This window comes from Rhinopithecus bieti, unplaced genomic scaffold, assembly GCF_001698545.2.
Source record: "Rhinopithecus bieti isolate Rb0 unplaced genomic scaffold, ASM169854v2 scaffold_947, whole genome shotgun sequence".
In the NCBI taxonomy this organism is placed as follows: Eukaryota; Metazoa; Chordata; class Mammalia; order Primates; family Cercopithecidae; genus Rhinopithecus; species Rhinopithecus bieti.
In genome coordinates, this window is record NW_016803664.1 from 4961664 (window position 1) to 4988613 (window position 26950).

General features: G+C 44.6%; 1 protein-coding gene across 1 annotated transcript in view; it reads left to right on the plus strand.

The window, feature by feature from the left end:
* BRAP (BRCA1 associated protein) overlaps positions 1-26950 on the plus strand; it is a 41686-nt gene that overhangs the window by 12105 nt on the left and 2631 nt on the right. Inside the window, exons 6-12 of the mRNA XM_017895874.1 lie at positions 743-856; positions 5851-5999; positions 11345-11420; positions 12655-12793; positions 13153-13262; positions 17576-17665; positions 23445-23548. Of these exons, the coding sequence (XP_017751363.1) occupies positions 743-856; positions 5851-5999; positions 11345-11420; positions 12655-12793; positions 13153-13262; positions 17576-17665; positions 23445-23548 (782 nt within the window). The remainder of the gene's footprint in view (positions 1-742; positions 857-5850; positions 6000-11344; positions 11421-12654; positions 12794-13152; positions 13263-17575; positions 17666-23444; positions 23549-26950) is intronic.

Here is a 26950-nt window from a genome sequence, read left to right on the forward strand (position 1 = left end):
TTTTTTTTTTTTTTTTTGAGACGAAGTTTCGCTCTTTTTTCCCAGGCTGGAGTGCAATGGCCCGATCTCAGCTCACCACAACCTCCGCGTCCTGGGTTCAAGCGATTCTCCTGCCTCAGCCTCCTGAGTAGCTGGGATTACAGACATGGACCACCATGTCTGGCTAATTTTGTATTTTTGGTAGAGACGGGGTTTTTCCATGTTGGTCAGGCTGGTCTCAAACTCCTGACCTCAGGTGATCCGCCCGCCTCGGCCTCCCAGAGTTCTGGGATTATAGGCTTGAGCCACTGCGCCCAGCCCAATGCTGACATTTCCTTAAAGAGTTCTTTCATAACAAGCGTCACTTATTTGGTTCCAGGCTTTGCAGAAATGAGTATTTACTTGCAGCTGCACAAGTGATGACTAGAGGGAAAAAAAACTGCTATTAAGGGAAATGTTGACTGTGCTGGTTGAATATTAAAATTGTACCAGCTTTCAGCTTGTTGCACTTCAGTACCTTCTGCCAATTCAAGTAAAAACTCTGTTGTAGCCCAGGAAATATTGTAAACATAGACTGTTGACTTAGAGAGTGCGATTTGCCTACCAATCAGCTTCAGTAGATGTGACTTTTGGTGGTTGCTTTCTCTCCTAAGTATAAATTTTAAAGCTGATGAGAATGAATAAAGCCATGCATATTGAATATAAAGCAGATTTTCAGGGTGTCTGTCTTAATGTTTTTCCTTTTCCCTATTGGTATACATAGGCTGATGCAGATAGTTTTTACATGGCATGCAATGGCCGCCAGTTCAACTCAATAGAAGATGACGTTTGCCAGCTAGTGTATGTGGAAAGAGCTGAAGTGCTCAAATCTGAAGATGTAAGTGTGAATTGTTCCTATGTTTTATTAAAATATATCAGATTGGTATAAAATTGAATGCTAAGGTATCTGTGAAATACCCAGAATAGGCCAGTCCATAGACACAGAAAGTAGACTGATGGTTGTCAGGGCTGCAGGAGGAGATGAATGGGGAGTGACTGCTAACAGTATACAGGATTTCTTCTGGAATTGATGGAAGTGTTCCAGAATTAGATAGTGGTGACAGTTGCACAACATTGTGAATATACTATAAGCCAATGAACTGTACACTTTAGAGAATTTTATTGAATTTCATCTCATTTTCTAAAATTTCAAAAAACGTAAAAAAAGAAAAAATGATACTGCATTGTTGAAATTGAGTGTTTATCAATTCTAGATCAATGAAGCCTGAAGCTGAAAATAAATGTTTTTGTTTTCAATATTAACCCTTAATTGTCTTCCTAACTCTTGTTTCTGCCTTTTATTTTTGAGACAGGGTCTCGCTCTGTCACCTAGGCTGGAACACAGTGGTGTGATCTTGGCTCACTGCAGCCTCGATCTCTCCAATTCAAGCATCTGCTAGCCTCAGCCTCCTCAGTAGCTGGGACTGCAAGCGTGTACCACCATGCCTGGCTAATTTTTTAAATTTTTTGTGGAGACAAGATCACCCTGGCCGGGCGTGGTGGTTCATACCTATAATCCCAGCTTTTTGGGAGGCCGAGGTGATGGATCGCTTGAGCGTAGGAGTTTGAGACCAGGCTGGGCAACATGATGAAACCCTGTCTCAGGCCGGGCGCGGTGGCTCAAGCCTGTAATCCCAGCATTTTGGGAGGCCGAGACGGGCAGATCACGAGGTCAGGAGATCGAGACCATCCTGGCTAACACGGTGAAACCCTGTCTCTACTAAAATATACAAAAAACTAGCCGGGCGAGGTGGCGGGCGCCTGTAGTCCCAGCTACTCAGGAGGCTGAGGCGGGAGAATGGCGTAAATCCGGGAGGCGGAGCTTGCAGTGAGCTGAGATCTGGCCACTGCACTCCAGCCTGGGTGACAGAGCGAGACTCCGTCTCAAAAAAAAAAAAAAAAGAAACCCTGTCTCTACAAAAAATACAAAAATTAGCTGGGTGTGATGCTGAGCACCCTGGTCCCACCTACTCGGGCCGCTGAAGCAAGAAAATCCCCTGAGTCGGGGAGGTCCAGACTATAGCGAGCCATTACAGGCTCACACCTGTAATCCCAGCACTTAGGGAGGCGAAGGTGGGTAGATCACCTGAGGTCAGGAGTTCAGGACCAGTCTGACCAACATGGAGAAACCTCGTCTCTACCAAAAATACAAAATTAGCCAGGCGTGGTGGCACATGCCTGTAATCCTAGCTACTCAGAAAGCTGAGGCAGGAGAATCACTTGAACCCAGGAGGCAGAGGTTGCGGTGAGCCAAGATCACACCATTGCACTCCAGCCTGGGCAACAGGAGCGAAACTCTGTCTCAAAAAAGAGAGAAGCAAAAAGTTATTGGCTGTTTAAAACTGCAAGCAGTTATTCTCTTAACTCGCTTATTACCTAAATTTGTCTGGCTCCCAGGAACAGCCTTATGGAGACAGGGAGTATTGTATTGGGAAGAAAATGTTGCTGAACTATTGACTGAAAGTAAATTTAGATAAAATTACAATGCAGCTTTTTTCCTTATAGGCATTTGTTTTGTTTCAAGTCATCATAAAGTAGGTATTGCATTGCTATCAGTGGATACAGACGTTTAGCTCTTAATAGAATTTCTTTTTTGGCCGGACGCGGTGGCTCATGCCTGTAATCCCAGCACTTTGGGAGGCCGAGGCGGGCAGATCACAAGGTCAGGAGATCGAGACCATCCTGGCTAACATGGTGAAACCCCGTCTATACTAAAAATACAAAAAAATTAACTGAGTGTGGTGGTAGGCGCCTGTAGTCCCAGCTACTTGGGAGGCTGAGGCAGGAGAATGGTGTGAACCCAGGAGGCAGAGCTTGCAGTGAGCCAAGATTGCACCACTGCACTCCAGCCTGGGTGACAGAGCGAGACTCTGTCTCAAAAAAAAAAAAAGTACAAAAAATTAACCAGGCATTGTGGCGGGCACCTGTAGTCCCAGCTACTCGGGAGTCTGGGGCAGGAGAATAGCATGAATCCGGGATACGGAGCTTGCAGTGAACCGAGATTAAAAAAATAATAATAAAGAATTTTTAAAAAATGTAACCTGTTGAATATTTGAAATAGCCCACTTCACCTTAGTGGGTCTTGTGTATCTTCATTAGTCTTCAAAGAAAAACCATTTGCTACCAAAGTAAATCTGCAGTTTGAATGTGCTTCTCTTATTTTTTGTTTATTAACTAGTTGCTGTAAGCATTTCCACCAGAACTTGAGGCAAATCATAAGGAAGCTTTTCTTTTAAAATACGAACCACCACCACCAAAAAATTAAATGTACATATTAAGCATTTGGCTGTTTTTATTTATTTAAAAGTATAAACACCAAAAAAATTTTTTAACATTGTATGAAGATGGAAAACAAGAAGATGCACTTTCTTTAACTTTGTCTAAGGATTTAAATTACTAACTTGTGAAATCCAGTTTAAATTGAACTTAACTACTGGCTTCCTCCCCGACCCAGACAGTCTTGCTCTGTCACCCAGGCTGGAGTGCAGTGGTGCAGTCTCGGCTCTCTGCAGCTTATGCTTCCCAGGTTCAAGCAATTCTGCCTCAGCCTCCGGAGTAGCTGGGATTACAGGCACATGCCACCACACCCAGCTAATTTTTGTATTCTTAGTAGAGACGGGGTTTCACCACGTTGGCCAAGCTGGTCTCTTGACCTCGTGATCTGCCCGCCTTGGCCCCCAAAGTGCTGGGATTATGAGTGTGAGCCACCATGCTGACCCGGCTTTCTTACTAGTAAAATTACATGATTTATTTTAAATGTATACATAAAATAATAAATGGCCTCTCAAAAAGCACATTCTAGATACTGGAATAGAAGGAAAGAAAATGCATCTTCAAACATTTTTTGGAATCTCACCACATACGCTTTGTGAGATTTGTGTATCGTAGGGTGTTTGTTTTTGTATTTTGTATTGTATATGAGCTTTTTTTTTTTGAGACGGAGTTTCATTCTGTCACCCAGGCTGGAGTGCAGTGGCGCGATCTCAGCTCACTGCAACCTCCACCTCCCAAATTCAAGCAATTTTCTGCCTCATCCTCCCAAGTAACTGGGATTACAGGGCACCCACGACCACACCCGGCTAATTTTTTGTGTTTTTAGTGGAGACAGGGTTTCACCATCTTGGCCAGACTGATCTTGAACTCCTGAACTTGTGATCCACCTGCCTCAGCCTCCCAAAATGCTGGAATTACAGATGTGAGCCACCCTGCCTGGCATCTTTCTTAATGTGACAGTTAAACACATTTTTAAAAGCATAGTCACAGAAGAAGCATACAGTATAAAAATTTCCTTGAAAACTCCTACAATATTATATTTGGAGGCAGCTTCAGACTGTTTTATTGGTGGTAACTGCTCGCTGAGCTCTTTTAGTTGGTAATAACTCCAGAGAAGCATGCTGTGTGTATTCCTAACACTTGTTCACAAGCATTTAAGTTTAGAATAAGCCCCAAGTAAAACAATGGAAATGTATATAGAACTCTTAGTTCTTACATGATTTAATTATATCAAAATACATGAATTTAACTTACTTTAATGTAGGCAAACTATCCGTTTTTGTCCATTTTCCTGTTTGTTAACATACCTCTCCTACATACTCTTTTCTTGACCCAAATGAAATATTAACCTAAGGTCAAGCTGGGAGAGAGAAACAACTGAGATGAGTGTCTTTACTAAAATACCAATAAATTTATCAAACTCAAAAAAAATTTGACGTGATAAAATTGGGCATCCTTTGTGCTGGATGCTGCACGAGGCCTCAGTTTTAGAGATTCCTTTCTTAACGTGGCTTCTTGAGAGATTTCCTATAAGTATCTACTCTTCAGGGACTATAGGTTAATGTGCTTCTTCTCTGTCCGTAAGTGTGTGCTCCCCGACCTTTGCCTAAGTAATTCCTTCTCCTCTTCTGGCTGGAAGCGTCAAGTCAAGCACTGTCTTAGGAATGCCTTTCCTGACCATCTAGACTGTCATGCCCCGTAATTCACACACTGTTGTGGCTTTCTGTACTGTTTGCTTTTAATTTGATTTTTGTCTCTCCTTCCACTAGACTCTAAGCTCTGTGGAGACAGGAACTGACTGTTTTTTTGGACTTAACGAATCTGTTTTTGCTCACCACTGTTCCATACCTAGAACAGTATCTGTCTGCTGTGCATAGCAGGGTCTCAATCTTTATCTGTAAAATGAGGGAATAAAGAAAAATCAGTGTTGTTGGTGCTGTTATCACTGAGTAGAAAGTGTTAAGTTATAATTTACTCTATGGAAAAATCCTTCAGGTCCAGCTATTCTTTTGTTCTTTTGTATTCTATTATAGTCATAGACACTTAGAGCTTGAGCTAGGAGTCTGGTCACATTTGAGATTTATATGTTAAGGTTTTGGCAGCAGTCTCCCTTCCTGGAATGTCAGTTCTGTGAGGGCAGAGATCTTTGTTTTGTTCACCACTGTATTCCCAATACCTGGCACAGTGCTGAAATATAGGAGGTACTTGCGTGTTTCTTGAATGAATGAATAAATGAATGAAAATATAACCAATTTAAATTGTTTGCTTAGAGCAGTGATATTGAGGATATCCTGCCGGGAGTCAAAAAAGCAACTAGAAAACTAGTATTAAAAGAAGAAAGGCCTGGCACAGTGGTTCATGCCTGTAGTCCCAGCTACCGGGGAGTCTGAGGTGGTAGATCACTTGAGCCTGGGAGGTCAAGGCTGTAATGAGCCATGATTGCGCCACTGGGCTCCAGTGTGGGTGACAGAGCGAGACCCTGTCTCAAAAAAAAAAAAAAAGAAGGAAAAGTATTGCTGGTAGATGAAGAGTAAGGTTTATGTGAGGTGTTTCTTGTAGGGTGCCAGCCTCCCAGTGATGGACCTGACTGAGCTCCCCAAGTGCACGGTGTGTCTGGAGCGCATGGACGAGTCTGTGAATGGCATCCTCACAACGTTATGTAACCACAGCTTCCACAGCCAGTGTCTACAGCGCTGGGACGACACCACGTGAGTACAGGGGCCGAACCCCACTGTGTACAGGCCCATTGTAACCCTTCCCAGAATTAAAAAGAGCTACCAGGGGCCGGGCGCAGTGGCTCATGCCTGTAATCCCAGCACTTTGGGAGGTCAAGGTGGGCGGATCACGAGGTCAGGAGATCGAGACCATCCTGGCTAACACAGTGAAACCCCGTCTCTACTAAAAATGCAAAAAATTAGCCGGGCATGGCGGCAGGCACGTGTAGTCCCAGCTACTCGGGAGGCTGAGGCAGGAGAATGGTGTGAACCCCGGAGGCGGAGCTTGCAGTGAGTGGAGATCGCACCACTGCACTCCAGCCTGGGCGACAGAGCGAGACTCCGTCTCAAAAAAAATAAAAAATAAAATAAATAAAATAAAAGAGCCACCAGCAGAAATGAACCATTCCAAGTATTTGACTTTATTCAAGAGATCCTTTTTAAAAACTCCTTCCCTATCCTAAGTTCAGGGAATCAGCATTCTGAGACCAAGTCCTTTTTTTGTATGCTGATTCTGAACCCTTGTGGAATTCCCCAAAGCAGCATGAGTTGTTCTTTCCTTCCAAGAGCCAGAGAGTGAAAAAAAAAAAAAAAGCAAAGGTTAGTTTGAGGCTCTCATGCTACAATGAAATCTAGATCTAGAATCTCTTGTATCAGCTGCACTTGGTGTCTGCCATTCACTCTGGGCTTCTTATCAACTGGGCTACAGCAGCCTAATATTTTAGTTCTGCTGGGCTGTTGATGGCTTGGCAGCCAGTAGAAATAACAGTTACTAAGTATGAGATCTACTCTACAGTCTGCTGATTCCCAACATACCAGGTCTTAGTCATAAGTGATGTTGCTACAGACAAAGAACAGGTGAGGCCTGTACCTTTTTTTTACCCCCTAAATCCAGGGTGGTTGCTCCCTTTGCAGACTGCACTGTGGGACTTAACCAGAAAGGTGTATCAGATGCTGGCCTTCTGGATTTCCCAGCACAGAGGGAAACCCAGAATGAAATCACACAAGTAAATAAATCACAGCCATAACCAGTGTTACAGAAGAGCAGTGTGCAGCATTGGGACTGAGAACTGGGGCCCTAATGAAGCCAGGACCACCTGAGAAGCGGCATCTCCAGGAGGATAATTAGGAGTTAAGCCGGGTAAAGAGCAGAACCCAGAGAAGGCAGTGGGGGAAGGGGAAGATCATGTTCCCAAGCACGGAAGTGATGAGGGGTGAAAGTCTACAGGAATCTTTGTCTACTCACAAGTGGCCTGGTGGCTGGAAGAAGAATGTCAGCTTCACAGAGCAGGGGCTGTGCCTGGCTTGCTCATTGCTGTACCTCTCATACCTGGTAGGGGACGTGGCACACAGGAGGAACTTGGTGGACACTAAGGAGCATATAAATAAACTGGGTTTTTGCAGCTTATCACTGCCCTGCTTATTTAGCTGGACAAGCATCTTGCTCCAATTCCATGGAGTCCTCAGTCAATTCTTGGGTATCATTTGGGAGTTTTTCAAGGAATTGTCCAGTTGCCTTGAACAAAGCCATACTGAGATATGTGCATTCCTTAAAGTGTTTATCTGTATCTTCAGTCCATCTGCTATACCAGTTAAGTTTTTTTTTTTTTTTTTTTTTTTTGAGACAGAGTCTTGCTCTGTTGCCCATGTTGGAGTGCAGTGGTGTGATCACAGCTCACTGCTGCCTCAAACTCCTGGGCTCAAGTGATCCTCCCACCTCAGCTTCCCAAGTAACTGGGACTACAGATGTGCACCATCACACCCAGCTAATTGTTTTTTTGTTTGTTTGTTTTGTGGAGATGGGGTCTCATTATGTTGTCTAGACTGATCTTGGACTCCTGAGCTCAAGCAGTGTTCCTGCTTTGGCCTCACAAAGTGCTGGGATTATAGGCATGAGCCACGATACCCATCCCCAGTATACCTTTTGATATAAATTAACTGTTTTAGAACCATAGCATTTTAAAGTTGGAAGTTTCCTCAGGGACCATTTTTTCCAACCACTTGAGTTTATACAGGAGGAGGACACTGAGGCCCAGAGATAAGAATTTGCAAGCGAAAAGTGTCATGGCCAGAGAATGCCAGAACTGGGACTAAAATTCAACCTGTCATATGGGGTGTAAGACAGGCCATTTGCCCTCAAAATCATGCAGTTCATTTAGTAAGGTTTGAGCCTTGGTATAAGCATAGAACTGTGAGAGATGCTGAGACAGAGGAAGCAAATTCAGGTCCTCTTTGGGATGGGTTGGTCTAAGAGAGTTTATACTTGTACATAAATGCATGTGGTTCAGGGTGGAGATTGGAAGAGAGAGTGATGGCATCCCTAACCAGGAGTACTCAGGAAGGGCTGCAGTAGGAGGCAGTGTTGGTCTTTTTGATACAGAGAGATGTCAGAGAAGGCCATTCTGGGAAAAGCTCCCAAAGATCTCATCAGGAAAATAAGATAAAATTATTTTTTGCAGAGAAAGGCAGGAAGAATTTAATAAACTGTTTATTATTATTATTGTTATTATTATTATTATTATTATTATTTTTGAGACAGAGTCTCACTCTGTCACCCAGGCTGGACTGCAGTAGCACGATCTCGGCTCACTGCAACTTCCACCTCCCGGATTCAAGCAGTCGTCATGCCTCAGCCTCCCGAGTAACTGGGACTGCAGGCGTACACCACCACACCTGGCTAATTTTATATTTTTAGTGGAGATGGGGTTTTGCCATGTTGACCAGGCTGGTCTCGAACTACTGACCTCAGGTGATCCACTCACCTCAGCCTCCCAAAGTGCTGGGATTACAGGCATTAGCCACTGTGCCTGGCTGATAAACTGTTGATTATTTTTTAGTAGACAGATGAGGTGGTATATCATAGAATGCTAATTGTTTATTTATAAGTTTATTTTTGTAATTTTTTTTTCTTTTCAAGATCAAATTTACATTTCAGAAAGATCATTTTGATCATTTGGGCACAGTGTAGAGAATTGGATTTCAGAACCAGTTCTGAAATCTAATTTTGTTGTTGTTGTTGTTGTTGTTTTTTAGAAGGGCTTTCTCTACATTGGCCAGGGTAGACTTGGCTTCATGCCATCTTCCTGCCTCGGCCCCCTGGCCTCCCAGAGTTCTGGGATTACAAATGTGAGCCACTGCACCTGGCCTGTTTTCTTTTTCAACCACCTTCACAGCCACCACACAGACCGAAGGAATGAGACAAAACCAATTTCCATCTCTAATAAGACTGCATTCTGCTTTCTGGCTGCCATTTCTTTCTTTGAGTCTGTCTTCTGCCTTCTCTTTTGATGCTGAAGGAAGAAGTGGACTAGATCCTTTCCTTTCTTTTACGCAGATAGAGCTGCATCATCTGTGACGCACACTTAGTGTTCTTCCTGTTTATTCCCTTTTCTTCGTTTTATTTACTCAGTTGGGTAACAAACTGTTACTAGTTATATCTTTTTTTTTTTCTTTTTAGACAGAGTTTCACTCTTTTGCCCAGGCTGGGGTGCAATGGCACAATCTCGGCTCACCACAACCTCTACCTCCCAGGTTCAAGCGATTCTCCTGCCTCAGCCTCCCAAGTAGCTAGGATTACAGGCATGCGCCACCACGGAGTTTCTCCATATTGGTCAGGCTGGTCTCAAACTCCTGACCTTAGGTGATCCACCTGCCTCGGCCTCCCAAAGTGCTCAGGTTACAGGCGTGAGCCACCGAGCCCAGCCACTAGTTATATCTTGAAAATTGTTTCTTCCTGGTGCCAGTTCAATCAGCCTCAGCTATAACCCACTTTCTGTCCTAGTTGCCCATCTGACAAAGATACTCATGACTAGTATTTAGCATTGTTTTATGTGGAGTATAATAGAAAACAGTTAATGGACTTTTTCAACTTTGTTTTTATTGGCTTTTAGTAAATTGAGACATGAATGCCTGATAGAGTGCTGATATCTTCCACATGATGTTCATGGTGCAGTGAGATATCATGTGCATTTCAATAAGTACATTAATACCTTGTGTTTAGCCAGGTGCGGTGGCTCATGCCTGTTATCCCAGTACTTTGGGAAGCCGAGTGGGCGGATCACTTCAAATCAGGAGTTCAAGACCAGCATGGACAATACGGTGAAACCTTATGCCCACTAAAAATACAAAAATTAGCTGGGCCATGGGGGTGCACGCCTACAATCCCAGCTACTTGGGAGGCTGAGGCAGTAGAATCGTTTGAACCTGGGTGGCAGAGGCTGCAGTGAGCTGAGATCGCGCCACTGCACTCTAGCCTGGGTGACAGAGCAAGACTGTGTCTCAAAAAAAAAAAAAAAAATCTTTGTTTTTTACTACAGATTTTAAATCCAATTCTTAGGAGCAACCTGGAGAAGACAGGGTACTTTTTGAATGATTTAAATCTTTGGGAAATGGGGATAAGGCAGGTTGTTTGGAGTAAAAATACATTACAGGCCAGGCACGGTGGCTCATGCCTGTAATCCCAACACTTCGGGAAGTTGAGCAGGCAGATCACCTGAGGTTGGGAGTTCGAGACCAGCCTGACCAACATGGAGAAACCGCGTCTCTACTAAAAATACAAAATTAGCTGGTGTGGTGGCACATGCTCCTCGGGAGGCTGAGGCAGGAGAATTGCTCGAACCTAGGAGGTAGAGGTTGCAGTGAGCCAATACCACGCCATTGCACTCCAGCCTGGGTAACAAAAGCAAAACTCCATCTCAAAAAAAAAAAAAAATACAAGCCAGGAGCGGTGGCTCACACCTGTAATCCCAGCACTTTGGGAGGCTGAGGCCAGTGGATCATGAAGTCAAGAGATTGAGACCATCCTGGGCAACATGGTGAAACCCCATCTCTACTAAAAATAGAAAAATTAGCTGGGTGTGGTGGCGCACGCCTGTACACTACTAGTAGCTAGTAGTCCTAGCTACTCAGGAGGCTGAGGCAGGAGAATCGCTTGAACCTGGGAGGCAGAGGTTGCAGTGACCTGAGATCACGCCACTGCACTCCAGGCCAGGCAACAGAGCAAGACTCTGTCTCAAAAAAAAAAAAAAAAAACCATTATAAATAATCAGACATGAAATGAAGTCCTAATTGTAACCTGCAAATACTTAGCTCTTTGATCGTCTAACCTTTAGACAGAAGAGCAGAAAAGGACATGAGGCAGATCCCAATCTCTCCGTTCTTCTCTGTTTTATCAAGATTTTTTATATTTTTATTTTGTATATTTTAAGTGATATCCTTAGTTATGATAAAAATAGCATATAAGAGGAGGAGGATATAAAATCCAGTGTTTGACTTTTGGGTTCTGTAACAGCTGTCATTTATATTTAACCTGCACCATTATCTTTTGGTGTCCTGGATAGGTGTCCTGTTTGCCGGTACTGTCAAACGCCCGAGCCAGTAGAAGAAAATAAGTGTTTTGAGTGTGGTGTTCAGGAAGTAAGTAATGGGTGATGGAAAAGAACAAAGAACGCAGCTTTAACTGTCATGAGTTTTCTTCTGCCTGGTATGACTTAAGTTCTTTATTTTTATTTTTTATTTTTTATATTTTAAGAGACAGGGCTTACTCTGTTGCCCGGGCTGGTCTCGAACTCCTGGTCTTAAGCAGTCCTCCCACCTCAGCCACCCACAGTGCTGGGATTGCAAGTGTGAGCCACTGCACCCAGCCTAAATTCTTCTAATTTTTGAGACTGATTTTTTTTCTTTTTGTCTAGGGTCGGGCAAGACATATGAATACACAAATTGTGTTACTCCTGAGCTAAATTTATTCCTTTTTTCTTTGCACTTTTGAAAGGGTTAGGCTTTTACTGATGAATTGTGAATTTTTTTCTTGCTATTCACATAAGTGCTTCTTAGAAATCAGCAAAAAAATGACCCATAAAAAAGCATCCTTGATTGTTGGGTTTTAAACATACATTTAATCAGGTTCCTGTAGGAATAGTTTTTTCTTTCTTTTTTTTTTTTTTTTTTTTGAGACAGGGTGTCATTCTGTTACCCAGGCTGGAGTGCAGTGGCATAATCATAGTTCACTGTAACCTCAAATACCTGGGCTCAAGCCTTCCTCCCATCTCAGCTTCCCAAGCAGCTGGGACCACAGGTGCGTGCCACCATGGCCTAGTGTTTTTGTTTAGTTTTGTTGTGTTTTGGTGGAGTTGGGGTCTTGCTATGTTTCTCAAGCTGGTCTTAAACTCCTAGGCTCAAGCGATACTACTGCCTCAGCCTCCCAAAATGCTGGGATTACACGTGTGAGCCACTGTGCCCAACCAGCAATTCTGTCTTCTTGTGCCTCAGGCCCCTTCCCACTCTGAGCTGGATTGATTGTTTGTTTGTTTGTTTATTTTAAGATGGAGTCTTGTTCTTACCGCCCAGGCTGGAGTGCAGTGGCATGCTTTTGGGTCACTGCAAGCTTCACCTCCTGGGTTCAAGCGATTCTCTTGCCTCAGCCTCCTGAGTAGCTGAGATTACAAGCACCTGCCACCACACCCAGCTAATATTGGTATTTTTAGTAGAGATGGAGGTTTCACCATGTTGGCCAGGCTGGTCTCAACTCCTGACCTCAGGTGATCCACCTGCCTTGGCCTCCCAAAGTGCTGGGATTACAGGTCTGAGCTACCGCGACCGGCCAGATCACTTATTTTTATTTAACTAATTAAGATCTTACCTCTTCCGGCAGAATCTTTGGATTTGTTTAATATGCGGCCACATAGGATGTGGACGGTATGTCAGTCGACATGCTTATAAGCACTTTGAGGAAACACAGCACACGTATGCCATGCAGCTTACCAACCATCGAGTCTGGGACTATGCTGGAGGTGAACACCACTCTCTTTTCTAATTTGGACTCATTCTGTGTGGAACTTTGCCTTTGCAACCTCTTCACTTTCCCTCCCAGCTTGAAATGTCATCTTCTGACAGCTGTTGCAAACCCAAATTCTCAGTTTCCCTGAGGGCATTATTTTTCTAGGAATGGCTTGAATCATACACATTATAAACGGAGTTAATACTTCCATTCTTCCTTTCTCCCTCCCCTCTAAAATTCAAATGATTTGACACTTTTAAAGAAATGTTATAAAGCATTTAAATTCTATCTGAAAAAAACAAAAATTTTGTCAGAGGTAAAAAAGACCCTTTTCATTCTAAAGAAACACACTTTTGTTGACTCTTTCTTTAGATAACTATGTTCATCGACTGGTTGCAAGTAAAACAGATGGAAAAATAGTACAGTATGAATGTGAGGGGGATACTTGCCAGGAAGAGAAAATAGATGCCTTACAATTAGAGGTAAGAGACTGAATGAGTTATCACTCAATATCTGTTTCTACTGCTGTTTACTATTCTAATTTGAAATATTTGTCATTTACCTGGATGTACATTTTTGTTAAAAAGTTTGGTCATAGCTGGGCGCGGTGGCATATGCCTGTAATCCCAACACTTTGGGAGGCTGAGGCAGGTGGATCACCTGAGGTCAGGAGTTCAAGAGCAGCCTGGCTAACGTGGTGAAACCCCGTTTCTACTAAAATGCAAAAAATTAGCTGGGCATGGTGGCACACACCTGTAATCCCAGCTACTTGAGATGCTGAGGCAGGAGAATCGCTTGAACCTGGGAAGCAGAGGTTGCAGTGAGCCCAGGTCACGCCATTGCACTCCAGCTTGGGCAACAAGAGCGAAACTCTGTCTAAAAAAAAAAAAAAAAAAAAANTTACCTGGATGTACATTTTTGTTAAAAAGTTTGGTCATAGCTGGGCGCGGTGGCATATGCCTGTAATCCCAACACTTTGGGAGGCTGAGGCAGGTGGATCACCTGAGGTCAGGAGTTCAAGAGCAGCCTGGCTAACGTGGTGAAACCCCGTTTCTACTAAAAATGCAAAAAATTAGCTGGGCATGGTGGCACACACCTGTAATCCCAGCTACTTGAGATGCTGAGGCAGGAGAATCGCTTGAACCTGGGAAGCAGAGGTTGCAGTGAGCCCAGGTCACGCCATTGCACTCCAGCTTGGGCAACAAGAGCGAAACTCTGTCTAAAAAAAAAAAAAAAAAAAAAAGCCGGGCGCGGTGGCTCAAGCCTGTAATCCCAGCACTTTGGGAGGCCGAGACGGGCGGATCACGAGGTCAGGAGATCGAGACCATCCTGGCTAACACAGTGAAACCCCGTCTCTACTAAAAAATACAAAAAACTAGCCGGGCGAGGTGGCGGGCGCCTGTAGTCCCAGCTACTCGGGAGGCTGAGGCAGGAGAATGGCGTAAACCTGGGAGGCGGAGCTTGCAGTGAGCTGAGATCCGGCCACTGCACTCCAGCCTGGGCGACAGAGCCAGACTCCGTCTCAAAAAAAAAAAAAAAAAAGTTCGATCATTGCTGTGAAGTGTTATTAAAATATTTTTATTCTGTTTTTCTTCTTTGAAAGTCTAAATTTCAGCTGGGCACAGTGGCTCACGCCTGTAATCCCGGCACTTTGGGAGGCTGAGGCAGGTGAATCGCCTGAGGTTAGGAGTTTGAGACCAGCCTGGCCAACATGGTGAAATCCTGTCCCTACTAAAATTAGCTGGGCGTGGTGGCTCATGGCTATAATCTCAGCTACTTGGGAGGCTGAGGCACCAGAATTTCTTGAACCCGGGAAGCAGGGGTTGCAGTGGGCTGAGATTGTGCCATTGCATTCTAGCCTGGGTGACAGAGCAAGACCGTGTCTCAAAAAAACAAAAAAGAGGCCGGGCGTGGTGGCTCAAGCCTGTAATCCCAGCACTTTGGGAGGCCAAGATGGGCGGATCACAAGGTCAGGCGATCGAGACCATCCTTGCTAACACGGTGAAACCCCGTCTCTACTAAAAAATACAAAAAATTAGCCAGGCGTGGTGGCGGGCGCCTGTAGTCCCAGCTACTCGGGAGGCTGAGGCAGGAGAATGGCGTGAACCCGAGAGGCGGAGCTTGCAGTGAGCTGAGATCCGGCCACTGCACTCCAGCCTGGGCAACAGAGCGAGACTCCATCTCCAAAAAAAAAAAGTCTAAGTTTCACTGTTAGTGCCTTATTACTTTCGTCCTTCATTGTGATATCTGTAGTTGTCTCAAGTTCAGTGTTGAGATTGTCTTTCTGTAGCTACAGGGTAGAGCACAGTGGTGCAGTCTTGGCTCCCTGCAACCTCTGCCTCCCGGGTTCAAGCAGTTCTCCTGCCTCAACCTCCCGAGTAGCTGGGACTACAGGCGTGTGCCACCACACCCAGCTAATTTTTTGTATTTTTAGTATAGACAGGGTTTCACCATGTTAACCATGATGGTCTCAATCTCCTGACCTCGTGGTCTGCCTGCCTCGGCCTCCCAAAGTGCTGGGATTACAGGCGTGAGCCACCATACCTGGCCACGAGTCATATTTTATATAAATTTTGAAAAAGGTTGTTTTAGAAACATACCTTAACCTTAGGAGGAAATGGACGTTTGAAAACTTGCTTATTTTGGCCGGGCACGGTGGCTCAACCCTGTAATCCTAGCACTTTGGGAGGCCAAGATGGGCGGATCACGAGGTCAGGAGATCAAGACCATCCTGGCTAACACAGTGAAACCCCGTCTCTACTAAAAAAAATACAAAAAACTAGCTGGGCGAGGTGGCGGGCGCCTGTAGTCCCAGCTACTTGGGAGGCTGAGGCAGGAGAAGGGCATAAACCCAGGAGGTGGAGCTTGCAGTGAGCTGAGATCCGGCCACTGCACTCCAACCTGGGCGACAGAGCGAGACCCCATCTCAACCAAAAAAAAAAAGAAAGAAAACTTGCAAGACTTTTAAAAGTCTGATAGTCAGTAAAATGGCCTAAAATGAGGTTTATATTATTATCTTTAAAAAGTTATTCTATTAATAAAAAAGGATCAAATACTTTTAAGTATTTAGAATAAGTAAATCCTCCACATTAAGTTTGTACATGCATTCTGTTCATACAAGAAATACTGGCAGGGCACAGTGGCTCACGCCTGTAATCCCAGCACTTTGGGAGGCCGAGGTGGGTGGATCACCTGAGGTCAGGAGTTTGAGACCAGCCTGGCCAACATGGTGAAACGACACTTCTACTAAAAATACAAAAATTAGTTGGGTGTGGTGGTGGGCGCCTATAATTCCAGATACTTGGGAGGCTGAGGCAGGAGAATTGCTTGAACCTGGGAAGCGGAGGTTGCAGTGAGCCGAGATGGCATCATTGCACTCCAGCCTGGGGTGACAAGAGTGAAAGTCCGTCTCCAAAAGAAAGAAATATTTATTGGCCAGGCATGATGGCTTATGCCTGTAATCCCACCACTTCAGGAGGCCAAGGCTTGATCGTTTGAGTTCAGGAGTTCAAAACCAGCCTTGGCAACATAACAAGACCTTGTCTCTACTAAAAATAAAATTTAAAAACAAATTAGCCAGGTGTGGTGGCATGCACCTGTAGTCCCAGCTACTCAGGAGGCTGAGGCAGGAGAATCCCTTGAGCCCAAGAGGTTGAGGTTGCAGTGAGCCATGATTGCACCACTGCATTCCAACCTGGGCAACAGAGTGAGACCCAGGTTTAAACAAAAAAAAAAAAGAAAAATATTTGCTGTCACCTACTGGTGCTAGTGCTGCAAATGCAGCATTGAACAAACTCCCTGCTCTTGTGGAGCTTAGGGTTCAGTAGCATAGACATTCTTCTTGCCCTCTCTGTAGCCTGCACACATGTTTATATCTCTTCTATTCTTCTAGAATGGTTTTTCCAAAATGGAGATGTGACCTTGCCACTCCTTGGCCTTGGATTCCCCGTTGCCCATATTTGTCAATAGTATAATACCCCAAAGCCTTCTGCTGGCGTCATGTCTCCTAACCTGGCACACCAGCCTTATTAGTGTTACTCGTTCATTTCTGAAGAGATTCTAATGTCCACAGTTCTGTCTTGGCCAAGTAGTTCTCTGGACTCGGATCTCTGTCTTTATCTGTTCTCCTCCTGTCTGTCAGTGCCCTCTCAAATCTCGCCTTCTCTCAGATCTTACTGTCATATGCCATCTGTCCCTTCCCTGTGGTTACACAGCACTGTTCATTCATTCATGCAGTCACGCAGCAAACAGTTCTTGACGTCCACCGTGTGCCAGGCATTGGAGATACAGCAGTAGAGATATAACCCTCACTTTCAAAGAGTTCACAGTCCAGTCAGGGAGACAGGCAGGTAAATTGGTGATAAAGTGTTGCTGTCCTGAGTGCTGTTACTGATAGGCACAGTGCTAAGGGAGCTGAAAAGGGGCACCTGACTCAAGTGCTGGGTGGGACAGGATGGGACAGGACTGCTTCATGGGGGCAGGGAGACAGGTAAGTTTGAGTTATACATAGATTTAAAACCACTGTGGTTCTTGTTAAAGTCAGCTTGACCAGAATAATTTTTTTTATAAGTACATTTATTCTGACTAGATTGTAAACCGCAGGAGGACGGAAGCATAATGTCATTTCTGTCCCCTGGTCCAGTATATATTGAGTAGAGTGGAACCAGGGTGTAAGTATACATTCTGTTGGTTAGTTTTAGTTTTCTGTGGATCATTAAAGATCAGATTTTTAAATTGGATTTCAGAGATTGACAACAGTGACTTACATTTTGGTCTTTATTCTCTATGTTTCTAGTATTCATATTTACTAACAAGTCAGCTGGAATCTCAGCGAATCTACTGGGAAAACAAGATAGTTCGGATAGAGAAGGACACAGCAGAGGAAGTAAGTCTGTTTGGTTTGGTGACTGCTGAAATGCCACATGGCAGGGCACTCTGATGGGGATTGTGGAAGGCAGAGTACAGGGAAAGAGGAATCTTACCATCTTCCCTTCTCAGGCTGGTAACAGGTGGAAAACTTTTGCCACTAAAAAGAAACTTTGGATTTAAAGGCTTGACTGTTTTGATATTTTGGGGTCTTAGGGGGTTTTGTTTGCTTTTTTTATTTTTTATTATTTTTTTAAAACCTCAATCTGGTTTTCTAGTGCCTTGTGAAGTTCCGCTAAAAAGATAGAAGTATCTACATAAGGGTTTTTCATTTGAGTCAGGCACTTGGGAACCGTTGCCTTTGGGAGCTAAACATGAACTTCTAAGGCAGTGAAATGGCGCAGAGCCCTTTTAAATGGAAGGAAATAAAATTGGGCAGAGATATTGGCACTTCATTATTCACCCTGAAGGTCTAGGGCAGCAGTTTTCAAATTTTAATGAAATTTAAAAAATTCATTAAAATTTAATCCTTTAAAAAAGATGCCATTCACTACTTTAGCAAAATTAAACAGTGGTATGATTTTGGTGGAAACTCAGATGGAAGGCCCAGAGCTCTGTCTCCAGTATGTGCAAGGAACCCTGTGACTTCCAAAGAAGGTAGTCTGAAAACTAGTAAGCACCTGTGTATAATTGTGTATAATTATGGCTCTAGGAACCTTTCTTTGGACCTAGGGACAGTGTCTGTAATTCAGTGATTACCTTAGTGTGAAATAAAATCTTGTAACATTTCTCAATTACTTTAGTAACTTTGTGAGTCCCCACCTGTACTTGGACCTTCAGATAGGCAGTACAGAGCTGGGCTTGGGGCCCACCTCTGAGGTGGCTAGGAATATCCTGGAGCTTAGCAGGCAGGGCCATGGGCCCCAGTTTCTGGATATGCCATAAGTGGGCAAAATCAGGGTTTGTAAAAATTAATGCTTAACGTCAGCTTTAGGCCAGGTATAGTGGCTCACACCTGTAATCCCAGCACTTTGGGAGTCCGAGGCAGGCAGATCACTTGAGGTCAGGAGTTCGAGGCCAGCCTGGACAACATGGCGAAACCCAATCTCTACTAAAAATACAGAAATTGGTCGGGCGTGGTGGCAGGCGCCTGTAATCCCAGCTACTCGGGAGGCTGAGGCAAGAGAATTGCTTGAGCCCAAGAGGCAGAGGTTGCAGTGAGCCAAGATTACACCACTGCATTCCAGCCTGGGCAACAGACTGAGACTCCGTCTCAAAAAAAAAAAAAAAAAAAAAGAAATCAGTTTTAAAATGATTTGCAGTTAAAAGTTATTGATGAAATTCTTACAAGAGCCTTCTAATCAACACAAGTGCCCTTCCGGAGGCACTCAAGGTCACTTGACTTTACTAGTTCTGAATAGGGCTTGATTAGAGTATGTGCAGGGAGGACCGCCTCCCAATGCTCTTGATGGAGGCAGAGCACGGGTCGCTGCCGCATACTATGAAGTCATGGCTCATGGGAAGTGCATTGGCAACTCTGCTGCAGCTGCACTCATGAGTTTTTCCATGGGATATACCAGCGTGACTATCTCAAGTGCTTCATCCAGATGCTTGAGAGCTAAGCTCAGGATTCTCTCTGCCCTGTAGGATTCTTTAGGGTTAACTTCATTCCCTAAAACATGCCAATGAAAAGCAAGTCAAGGGGCAGGGAAACGAAACACTGAAACTCATGTTTGCTTTTAGGTCAGGGTGAAATGGAAGCCAGAGCAGCTCTAAATAAAATGCTTAGGGTGCTTAAAAGGATGCTTTTGTTTTCTGGTAACAAATGTCATTTAGCCATAAGTTAATTGATGATGCAAGACTTTTGTTCCACCACCGTCCTTCTTTTGGCCAGTCTCTTGTCCGTTAGCACCCCCAGCAGTAGAATATGTTCAGGGAGAACCAGTAACCCAGACCCTGGGTCTCACTGACAGAGATTCTTGTTTGTGGGCCTCCTGTTGATGTGAAGGAGGGGTGTAGATCAAGGTTGAAATTCATTGTAGGCTTCAGTTATAAACACTGTTTCTTTCCCCCAGTGCCTTAGGTAGTGCCGTTATAGTAGCATGTGAGCAGAGCCTATTCTAGACGACGAAGCTCACAGACACTCAAAGGTTCTTAGTTTTCATGGCCACGTATGAAGAACACACGGTAGGCAGAGGTAGTCGTAAGGTGAACTCCTCTAAAAGTACATCTTTTCTTGTGGATGTCTAGCTTCATTTTAATCAGTATTTTGCCAGCTGTGGATTGTAAAATGAGTTTGGTGGACCACAACTAGCATTTTTATTAGATAAAATAGTGTAGATGTAAATATTAGGGTGTATTACAATTAACATTTTTTTTTTCTGAGATGGAGTTTTGCTCTGTCTTCCAGGCTGGAGTGCAGTGGCGCCATCTCGGCTTGCTGCAAACTCTACCTCCCAGGTTCATGCTGTTCTCCTGCCTCAGCCACCCGAGTAGCTGGGACTACAGGCACCCACCACCACGCCCGGCTAATTTTTTGTATTTTTAGTAGGACGGGGTTTCACCGTGTTAGCCAGGATGGTCACGATCTCCTGACCTCGTGATCCGCCCGTCTCAGCCTCCCTAAGTGCTGGGATTACAGGCATGAGCCACTGCGCCCAGCCGACAATTAATATTGTTTTGTGAAACTCGTTTCAGGTTTGTGTGTGGCATGGATGTTTCTTACTGTGGGCTAATGGTCAGAAGTTTTCATTTGTTTTTTGAGATGAGATCTCACTCTGTTGCCCAGGCTGGAATGTAGTGGCACCATTACAGCTCACTGCAGCCTCAGGCTCACCTCTCACGCTCAAGCGATCCTCCCACCTCAGTCTCCCTAGTTGGGACCACAGGAGGGTGCCACTGTGCCTGGCTGATTTTTTAAAAAATTTTGCTCAGATTAGGGGGTCGACTGGGCGTGGTGGCTCACCACGCCTCTAATTCCCAGCACTTTGGGAGGCCGAGGCGGGCAGATCACAAGGTCAAGAGATCAAGACCATCCTGGCTAACACGGTGAAATCCCATCTCTACTACAAATACAAAAAAATTAGCCAGGCGTGGTGGCACGTGCCTGTAGTCCCAGCTACTTGGGAGACTGAGGCAAGAGAATCACTTGAACAGGGAGGCGGAAATTGCAGTGAGCTGAGATTGCGCTACTGCATTCCAGCCTGGGCAACAGAGTGAGACTCCCATCTCAAAGAAAAAAAAAAAAAGAGAGAGATGGGGAGCGCTTATTATGTTGCCCAGGTTGATCTCCAACTCCTGGGCTCAAACAAACCTTCTGCCATGGCCCTCCCAAAGTGCTGGGATTACAGGCGTGAGCTGTGGCACTGGACCAGAAATGTTTTAAAAAGCACTAATTTAAATCGTTAACATTTGTCTGTAACAATATTAAAAACCTTTTTGGCCAGGCGCAGTGGCTCACGTCTGTAATCCTAGCACTTTGGGAGGCCAAGGCAGGCACATCACAAGGTCAGGAGATCAAGACCATCCTGGCTAATGTGGTGAAACCCTGTCTCTACCAAAAATACAAAAAATTAGCCGGGTGTGGTTGCAGGTGCCCATAGTCCCAGCTACTTGGGAGGCTGAGGCAGGAGAATGGTGTGAACCCAGGAGGCGGAGTTTGCAGTAAGCTGAGATTGCACCACTGCACTCTAGCCTGGGTGACAGAGCGAGACTCCATCTCAAGAAAAAAAAAAAAACACACAACAAAAAAACCTTTTTAGGGTTACCTTTGTATTTTCATCTTGATTTAAATGTGTTTAGCTTAAGTATCTTTACTGTCCAAGACATGTACAATTTGGTTCCTTATGATAGTAATTTCTGTCCTTTTCAACTTCCTTTAACTGACAGGAGTAAGTTTAGGAGAAAATTTCTTTTTTTTTTTTTTTTTTTTTTGAGATGGGGTCTTGCTCTGTCGCCCAGGCTGGAGTGCAGTGGCCAGATCTCAGCTCACTGCAACCTCTGCCTCCCGGGTTTACGCCATTCTCCTGCCTCAGCCTCCTGAGTAGCTGGGACTACAGGTGCCTGCCACCTCGCCCGGCTAGTTTTTTGTACTTTTTAGTAGAGACGGGGTTTCACTGTGTTAGCCAGGATGGTCTTGATCTCCTGACCTCGTGATCCAGGAGGCTGAGGCAGGGAGGGTCTTGATCTAGGGAGGTGGAGGTTGCCGTGAGCCAAGATCTCGCCACTGCACTCTACCCTGGGTGATAGAGCAAGACTCCATCTCAAAAAAAATACAATACAATACAATCAAACAAAAATAAATTTTCCATTCAAATTAACTTTAAAATCAACCTCCATTGGAAGAACACGGAAGAGTTTTGTTTTGTTTTGTTTTGTTTTGTTTTGTTTTGTTTTTGAGACGGAGTCTCCTTCTCTCACCCAGGCTGCAGTGCAGTGGCGCTATCTTGGCTCACTGCAACCTCCATCTTTCGGGTTCAAGCAATTCTCTTGCCTCAGCCTCCTGGGCAGCTGGGACTACAGGTGCATGTCACCACGCCCAGCTAATTTTTTTATTTTTAGTAGAGAAGGGGTTTCACCATATTGGCCAGGCTGTTCTTGAACTCCTGACCTCATGATCCGCCCACCTCAGCCTCCCAAAGTGCTAGGATTACAGGCGTGAGCCACCACGTCCAGCTGGAAGAGAGATTTCTAAATGTTCTTCTATGTCATAAAAATCAAAATAGCTTTAAAATTGCTCGAATTCTAGTTAGGTATTATTTTTCTCTTCAATATTGTTTAAAATAACAGAGCACTAGATCCTTTTGAAACTTTCTCCTGGCCGGGCGTGGTGTGCTCAAGCCTGTAATCCCAGCACTTTGGGAGGCCGGAGGCGGGCAGATCACGAGGTCAGGAGATCGAGAAACCATCCTGGCTAACACGGTGGGAAACCCGTCTCTACAAATAAAAAAATACAAAAATCAGCGGGCGTGGTGGCGGGCGCCTGTAGTCCTAGCTATCAGAGGCGGAGGCAAGGAGAATTGTGCGTGAACCTGGGAGGCAAGAGCTTGCAGTGAGCCAAGATCGCACCACTGCACTCCAGCCTGGGTGACAGAGCGAGACTCCGTCTCAAAAAAAAAAAAAAAAAGAAAAAAATTAGGCTGGGCACAGTGGCTCACGCCTGTCATCCCAGCATTTTGGGAGGCCGAGGCAGGTGGATCACCTGAGGTTAGGAGTTTGAGACCAGCCTGGCCAACATGGTGAAACCCTGTCTTTACTAAAAATACAAAAATTAGCTGGGCATGGTGGCAGGCACCTGTAGTCCTAGCACTTTGGGAGGCCAAGGCTGGTGGATCACCTGAGGTCAGGAGTTCAAAACCAGCCTAGCTAACATGGTGAAAACACATCTCTACTAAAAATACAAAAATTAGCCAGGCATGGTGGCACATGCCTGTAATCCTAGCTACTCGGGAGGCTGAGGCAGGAGAATCGCTTGAACCGAGGAGGCGGAGATTGTAGTGAGCCGAGATCGTGCTACCGCACTCCAGCCTGGGAGGCAGAGCGAGACTCCATCTCAAAAAAAAAAAAAAAAAAAAAGATCTCCCAGCATTTTTAATCCTGTTACAGAAATTCTTTCAAATGATTACCTCACCTTTTCTTTATATTTTTTCCCTGTCTGGAAACTGCTATATGTCACCTTTTCTAATTTTGATTTGTCAAAGTTACATACATATAATTAGGGGGGAAAATATGATGTTAGCCCCAAAGAGCACACCACATTACGTTTGTGAAATGAATCTGATTTCTGTTTGCTCTCTCAGATTAACAACATGAAGACCAAGTTTAAAGAAACAATTGAGAAGTGTGATAATTTAGAGCACAAACTAAATGATCTCCTAAAGGAAAAGCAGTCTGTGGAAAGAAGGTAGGTACAATAGGTCTATTCTGTTGTAACAGGCTCTGTAAACAGACAGTTTCTTTCATTCCTATGGAAACACGCTCATTTTCAAATATACGTATCACCAGGTTTTCAGGAGTCTCCCTATGTATGGAACAGGCTTCTTGTTTATTAAAAAATGTGGGGTTTCATACCAGATGGATGCCATGTGGAATGCAGTGCTCTCTCCTGATGTCTGTGCGCCTGAAGTGTGTGCAGATATCTTACATTTTTGCCTGTGAAAAGCAATTTTCTTCCATCCAGAGCCTTTGGCTTCTTTGAGCCATTGTGACTGAGAACTGGCAGTTAGGAAGGAGACTGTGTCTAAGCTGGAAATGTTATATGCTGTGGCCTTGGGCAGGAGTTAAAGGCAAAAGATGTTGAATATGGAGCAAAAAACTCATAAATGGCATAGCAATAACATTCCTTATTTACTGTTATTTGGGAAGATAGTTGCTACTGATTGAAATTACCAGCCAGGCGTGATGGCTTATGCCTGTAATCCCAGCACTTTGGGAGGCTGAGGCCGGCAGGTTGCTTGAGCCCAGGAATTCAAGACCAACCTGGACGACATGGTAAAACCCCATCTCCACTAAAAATACAAAAATTAGCTGGGCATAGTGGTGCATACCTGTAGTCCCTGCTACTCAGGAGGCTGAGGTAGGAGGATCACATGAGTCCGGGAGGCAGAGGCTGCAGTGAGCCAACATCTCACCACTGCACTCCATCCTGGGCAACAGCGAGACCCTGTCTCAACAAAAATAAATTTTTTTTAAGCTATTGTAAAAACAACACTACAAAATTAATAGAAGTAAAAATTTAAAATTACCCTATACTTTCAGCACCCTAACAAATTGAACAACTGTGTTAAAGAATAGAGCTTAAACTGGAAGGTTTTTTGTTTTTTTTTTTGTTGTTTTTTCTTTTTTTGGAGACAAGGTTTTTCCCTGTCACCCAGACTGGAGTGCAGTGGCGCCATCTCAGCTCACTGCAACCTCCGCCTTCTGGATTCAAGCGATTCTCCTGCCTCAGCCTCCCAAGTAGCTAGGATTACAGGAGCACGCCACCACACCCAGCTAATTTTTGTATTTTTAGTAGAGATGGGGTTTCACCGTGTTGGCCAGGATGGTCTCAATCTCTTGACCTCATGATCCGCCCGCCTTGGCCTCCCAAAGTGCTGGGATTACAAGCATAAGCCACTGCACTCGGCCAGCTCGCTACATCTTCCACCTCCCTAGGCTCAGGTGATGCTCCCACCTCAGCCTCCCAAGTAGCTGGACTACAGCTGTGCACCACCAGCCCTGGCTAATTTTTTTTTTTTTTTTGAGCTGGAGTTTCACTTTTGTTGCCCAGGCTGCAATGGCGTGATCTCGGCTCCCCGCAACCTCTGCCTCCAGGGTTCAAGCGATTCTCCTGCCTCAGCCTCCCGAGTAGCTGGAATTATAGGCGTGTGCCACCATGCCTGGCTAATTTTGTATTTTTAGTAGAAACGGGGTTTCTCCATGTTGGTCAGGCTGGTCTCAAACTCCCGACCTCAGGTGATCCGCCCACCAAAGTGCTGGGATTACAGGCATAAGCCACCGCGCCTGGCCTCTGGCTAATTTTTTGTAGAGACTGTTTTACCATTACAGGTGTGGGCCACCACACCCTGCAAAACAGGAAGTTCTTTTTCACCCCCTAGATCCTGCTATCTAGTGTTAACCATTATTATCCAGTACTAGTGAATATTTATTCTAGATGTTTAGCTCTGCCCACATAAATATCTCACATGCATAATCTTTTCTCTGCAAAAATAGAATGTAGGTGTTATCTTTGATAAAATATGTTTTTGGACTTTTTTTCATACTAGCACATCTAAATCTATCCTGATCTTTGTAACATCTGCATGCTGTTTCATTGTATGGATGTACCATAATTATTTTTGTTCTTGTTGTTGAAATAAGGTCTTGCTGTGTTGCCTAGGCCGGAGTACAGTGGTGTAATCATAGCTCACTGCAACCTCCAGCTCCTGGGCTCAAGTGATCCTCCTAGTCTGAGCTTCCTGAGTAGCTAGGACTACAGGTGTGTGCCACCATGCCTGCCCAATTTAAAATTGTTTTGTAGAGATGGGGTCTTGCCATATTGCCCAGGTTGGTTTTGAACTGTTGGCCTCAAGTGATCCTCCTGTCTTGGCCTCCGAAAATGCTGGGATTATAGGCATGAGCCACTGCACCTGGCCTACCATAATAATTTTGACCAGTTCCCTATTGATTGTGTCAAGTTGTGTCAAATCTCACAGTACTATAAGCAATACTGTAAAGAGCATCTTTCTCCATGTCTCTTTTTGCCCAATCTTGAGTATGTATATTCTATGGGATAAATTCCTAGAAATGAAGTATCTGTGTCAAAGGGAATGCAATTATTTATTTATTTTTTTATTTATTTTTTGAGACGGAATCTTGCTCTTTCGCACAGGCTGGAGTGCAGTGGCATGATCTTGGCTCACCGCAACCTCCACCTCCCAGGTTCAAGCAGTTCTCCTGCCTCAGCCTCCCGAGTAGCTGGGATTACAGGCACACACTGCCACACCCGGCTAATTTTTGTATTTTTAGTAGAAACAGATTTTCACCATGTTGGCCAGGCTGATGTTGAACTCCTGACTTCATGATCCACCCTCCTTGGCCTCCTAAAGTGCTGGGATAACAGGCGTGAGCCAACGTGCCTGGCCCAAATTTTTTATTTTTATAGATATTGCCAAGTTGTCTTCAAAAGAGTTTATACCAGTTCATGCTCCAGTGCCAGTGTGTAAGTGCCTCTTTTCTCATGTCTCAGCTCTTGGGTGTTCTGATACATAAAAATAGTATCTTAAATAGTGGGGTTTTTTTGTTTGTGGTTTTTGTGTGTGTGTGCTTTTGATTTTTGTTATTTTTTTGAGACAGGGTCTTATTCTGTCAAACAGGCCGGAGTGCAGTGATGCAATCACAGCCCACTGCAGGCTGAAATTCCTAGGCTCAAGCAGTCCTCTGCCTCAGCCTCCCAATTAGCTGGGTCTACAAGTGCACATCACCACACTTTAAATTAAATAGCTAATTTATTTAATGTTTCTTTTGTAGAGACGGTGTCTCACTATGTTGACCAGGCTGGTTTCAAAGCAACCTTCCTGGCCTTAAGTGACCCTCCCACTTTTGCCTTCCATAGTGCTGGTATTACAGACATGAGCCACTCTACTGGGTCTCAGATGGTGTGGGTTGGTTGTTTGAGACAAGGTCTTGTTCTGTCACCCAGGCTGGAGTGCAGTAGCATGAACACAGCTCACTGCAGCTTTGACCTGCTGGGATCAAGCAATCCTCCAGCTTCAGCCTCCTGTAAATCTGGTACCACTGGTGCACGCTACCACACCTGGCTAATTTT